The 4581-nt window shown below is 40.3% G+C and overlaps 1 protein-coding gene across 1 annotated transcript; it reads right to left on the reverse strand.

Annotated features, from left to right (window-relative positions):
* Window positions 1-872: 872 nt before the first annotated feature.
* LOC116059905 lies at window positions 873-3592 on the reverse strand. The gene is made up of 4 exons (XM_031313174.2): window positions 3425-3592; window positions 2254-2595; window positions 1187-1519; window positions 873-1012 (listed from the first exon to the last, which is right to left on the reverse strand). Exons 1-4 carry the CDS (start codon window positions 3462-3464, stop codon window positions 936-938), a joined length of 792 nt encoding a protein of 263 aa, XP_031169034.2. The 5' UTR covers window positions 3465-3592; the 3' UTR covers window positions 873-935.
* Window positions 3593-4581: the final 989 nt, after the last annotated feature.

Genomic DNA, 4581 nt, shown 5'->3' on the forward strand with positions numbered 1-4581 from the left:
CATTGAACTCAGCAGAGACTTCCTTTTTAATTGGTGATGGGTTGACCTGGCCCCTATAATTTAGCCACGCCCCTTTTTATAACTGGTGACCCATTTAAGGTAGGGTCTTGTGTGAGGTATCAATGAACTCAGCAGAGAGTTGCTTCTTCATTGGTGATGGTTTGGCCCGCCCCCTATGATCAAGCCACGCCCCCTTTCATAAATGCTGGCTCCAGAGGTGTGTGACCTCTGATATATAATGTACCTCTGGGTGAGGGTGTCTCAGTGTGTAGATGTACCTCTGGGTGATGGTGTCTCAGTGTGTACATGTACCTCTGGGTGATGGTGTCTCAGTGTGTACATGTACCTCTGGGTGATGGTGTCTCAGTGTGTACATGTACCTGTGTGTGATGGTGTCTCAGTGTGTACATGTACCTCTGGGTGATGGTGTCTCAGTGTGTACATGTACCTCTGGGTGATGGTGTCTCAGTGTGTACATGTACCTCTGGGTGATGGTGTCTCAGTGTGTACATGTACCTCTGGTGATGGTGTCTCAGTGTGTACATGTACCTCTGGTGATGGTGTCTCAGTGTGTAGATGTACCTCTGGGTGATGGTGTCTCAGTGTGTACATGTACCTCTGGTGATGGTGTCTCAGTGTGTACATGTGCCTCTGGGTGATGGTGTCTCAGTGTGTAGATGTACCTCTGGGTGATGGTGTCTCAGTGTGTACATGTACCTCTGGGTGATAGTGTCTCAGTGTGTGGATGTACCTCTGGTGATGGTGTCTCAGTGTGTACATGTACCTCTGGGTGATAGTGTCTCAGTGTGTGGATGTACCTCTGGTGATGGTGTCTCAGTGTGTAGATGTACCTCTGGGTGATGGTGTCTCAGTGTGTACATGTACCTCTGGGTGATAGTGTCTCAGTGTGTACATGTACCTCTGGTGATGGTGTCTCAGTGTGTACATGTACCTCTGGGTGATGGTGTATCAGTGTCCGGCAGAGTCGTGTTTGGTTCAGACGTGGTCGGAGCTGTGAACAACAAAAACATTCAGATACAAAGAATTCCTGATGACAGAGATGTGATAATCATGTGTGTGTCTGCTGAACTGTTGGTTTGTTGAGTTCAGACTTTAAAACTGTAGCAGCTGTAAGTGAAACTTTAGAAACACGAATAATCATTTTCATTCTCAACATGAAACTCACCATCTGTAACATTGATCCTGAACTCATGGTAAGCATCCGGAGACAAAGGTCTTTCCATACAACAGCTGTAGAGTCCTGAGTCAGACTTGGTCAGCTGTGAGATGGTCACATACACAATTCCTCCTGATGGAGATCCTCTTACATATTCAATGCTGTATCTGTCTCTCTGAGCACTGAGATTGTATGTTTGAACGAGAATGTCTTTGTCTTCACATCGTTCCTTACAGAAGTACGTGTTCTCTCCATAGTCAGAAAGGTTGCAGGCAACTACAACATTATCTCCAAATGTCTTATGGAAGGTTTTTACTCCAGGAGGATTTCCTGTTAGCAGTGCTGTTGAAAAGATGAACAATCATTATTTACTGTCTGTAATCCAGATGATGATCTACAGTTAAGGTCCTTGTACATTCAGTCTACATTTTTTGTCTGTGTTTCATTGTATCTGTCATCCCTAAAAACTCATCACTCACAGAAACCTTGCACACTGAGTCAGATGGGTATTAATGAAGCAGTTTGGATGATTTAGTTTTCCTGAAGAACATGACATATTTATATAAGTTGGCTCCATCCAATCCTGAGCTGTTCCACCTCCTTATCAAGGAGCAGCAGGTTTATCCCCATACATTCAGAGTTTACTTCAGGATGTCAGTGGCTCACTGTGATGCTTTGATAGAGATACTGGAGGCAGATTAAACAGGAGAACACCAACTGATCCTGAGTCTGGCTGTAGCTCTGTGAAGTGTCAAGACTTCTCAAAAGGTTTTGATATGGATGTGAAAAAACACAGTTAATTGAACCTGATTCATTTTTTATATGACAGACGACAGTTTCAGAGCAGCGTGTAAATGTGATTGACACAACGTGAGGTCGTATTTATTTCTATCGTGCCAACATTTCTGTCATAGATTTAGGACTCTTTAGACAGGAAGTGGCCCAGTTCAACCAGTCTGACTGCTCCATCATCTCACCATCTACTCATAATCTGATTACATTTGATGAAAATCAGTTTCACACTTAAAAAGGACAAAAAAAACAGAATATTTTCATGATGTTTAGTAGAAACTCACCATCGACAACAATGATTCTAAAGTAGACGTTTAACATTGTTGATCCATTCAATCCACAGCTGTAGAGTCCTGAGTCAGACCTGGTCAGCTGGGAGATGCTGACAGAAACATTAGCTTCTGGTTCAACTGTTTCATATTTATATTCCATCCCATATCTGCCGCTCTGAGCTGTGACATCAGTTGTTTCAATGAGAAGATCTCCTTGTTTACATTTATTCTTACAGAAGAACCTTGTGGTTCCAGACCGAGAAAAATAACATTCAACTCTGATATCTTCTCCTTCAGTTCCTGTAAAGACAGAGATTTGGGCGTTGGCGAGCCCAGAGTTTCCATCCTGCAGAGCTGTTGAAGAGATGAACAATCATTAGTTCATTAGCTCTTTAACACAGTTCCCATAATCATGTCAACTGTTGGCAGCACAATAATCAGACACCTGCTATTCAGGTTTAGATATGGGAATGGTGTTTACTACCAGAGTGGACAGTCTTTACTCTCTAAGACACTAAATATATCAATGCAGCAAAACTACTTTATTTATAATACTGTTTATTTATTGTTGTTTATCTTTAGGATGTCTTGTACCCCCCCCATCCCTCTCTGCTGTAACAGTGGGATTGGTCCCATTGTGGATTAATAAATGATTTTGAATCTTGAATCAGAACAAACAGTAAATCAGGGAACTATTTACATAAAATAATCCAGACTTCAGCCACAAACTAAAATAATCCAGACTTCAGCCACAAACTAAAATAATCCAGACTTCAGCCACAAACTAAAATAATCCAGACTTCAGCCACTAACTAAAATAATCCAGACTTCAGCCACTAACTAAAATAATCCAGACTTCAGCCACAAACTAACAGCTCAGAGAGATTTTCAACATGATCTGTTCCTGATTATCAGAACAAAGACCTGACTGAACTCATCTACATTCAGATATAAATACATAAAGCATACAGCAGAGTTTAACTTCAACTGAGTCTGTTCCTTCATTTCCTTCCTGATGTGCAGTTTATTTAGAGGAAGTAACAGGAATACTTGTACATGTATAACTATATAAAGCTGAACATAGAAAGCTGTCATGAGAAAGTGTTAGACCACTGATCAATAAAGAAAAGACAGAAAACAACAGCAGGACAGAGTGAGAGAAATCCAAAGTGAATGTACTCACAGAGGAAGAAGAAGCAGATCAAAGTGGGACGGACGTTCATGTTGAGACGAAGATGGTTTACCGCTGCCTCTCTTCCTTCTTCACTGGCAAACCAGGAACTAGTTACTTCTTTAAATGATGGAGTCCCTCCTCCAAACACAAGACCCACAGCTCTCCTCTCCTCCCCCTCCATCACTCTGACTCTAACAACAACAACTGGTTCTGTTCATGGGTACCAAAGACGTCACTTCTGACATCCTCGCTGCATAATACAGCTACATAGATCTAGACCACAGATACACACCTTTATTTTAAAGTCACTTTAATGCCAACACACATTTACATACCAACATAAAAACCACATTAATACTTTCAGCAGACTCTCTTCTCTCTGGTGATAATAATATTTTGGCAAAACTCTACAATGTACAGATGAGCATGTGACTCTTGTTTTAGGACAGACTTTCTTTAACATATAGTTCATTACAAGTACGTCTTACTTCCTCTAAATAAACTGCACATCAGGAAGGAAATGAAGGGTCATACAGCTAATAAAAAACTCTGACTGTTAGAGGAGTTGGTTGCAGCTTTACAAAGTTCTAATACCTGCTGTAGGTAGAAGAGAAAGATCTGACATCCTGCAGATGAATAGAAATCTACAGATCAGCGTTGAGATGAGTTTTAGCTTAATTTACCTTAACTGAACAGCTTCAGAGTCATTGGAATGGTTAAATGACTTTTACTTAATATGTGATGACGCATTGGGGTCATTTTTTGATTTATTACAGTAAATATATTACATATTGGACCTTTAATGTTTGAGATTTGGCACGCAACAACTTAGGTTCACACTCAGTGAAATACAGTAATTTAAATGGCTTGTTGATTTAATAGGAACTTAGAATATCAATAACAGTATTTACCATATTTACAGTATTTATACTTTATGTAATTACAGTTCATATTGTTATACTAACAATAAGATTGAATAGTTTATTCTCTAGACTACATATGTGTGTGTGCAGATAGTTTAAACACAGTTTTGTTTATAGCTACATTACCTTTGTGATATTTGGGAAAACATGATGGGGGGGGTTACATTTCTCTGAGAGTGGAGACAGTTTTCATGTCTGTCTTTGTCTCTGTCTCAGTCTCAGTCTGTCTTCATCATTTAGGAA

Source organism: Sander lucioperca, chromosome 12 (genome assembly GCF_008315115.2).
Source record: "Sander lucioperca isolate FBNREF2018 chromosome 12, SLUC_FBN_1.2, whole genome shotgun sequence".
NCBI lineage: Eukaryota > Metazoa > Chordata > Actinopteri > Perciformes > Percidae > Sander > Sander lucioperca.

What these genes read in the sequence shown, in the direction of transcription:
- LOC116059905 (XM_031313174.2), bottom strand. Translation starts at nt 3,464, where the DNA reads ATGAACGTCCGTCCCACTTTGATCTGCTTCTTCTTCCTCT. An exon ending in GATCTGCTTCTTCTTCCTCT is followed by an intron (nt 2,596 to 3,424) that starts GTGAGTACATTC and finishes TCTCTTCAACAG; the next exon opens with CTCTGCAGGATGGAAACTCT. An exon ending in TAGAATCATTGTTGTCGATG is followed by an intron (nt 1,520 to 2,253) that starts GTGAGTTTCTAC and finishes TCTTTTCAACAG; the next exon opens with CACTGCTAACAGGAAATCCT.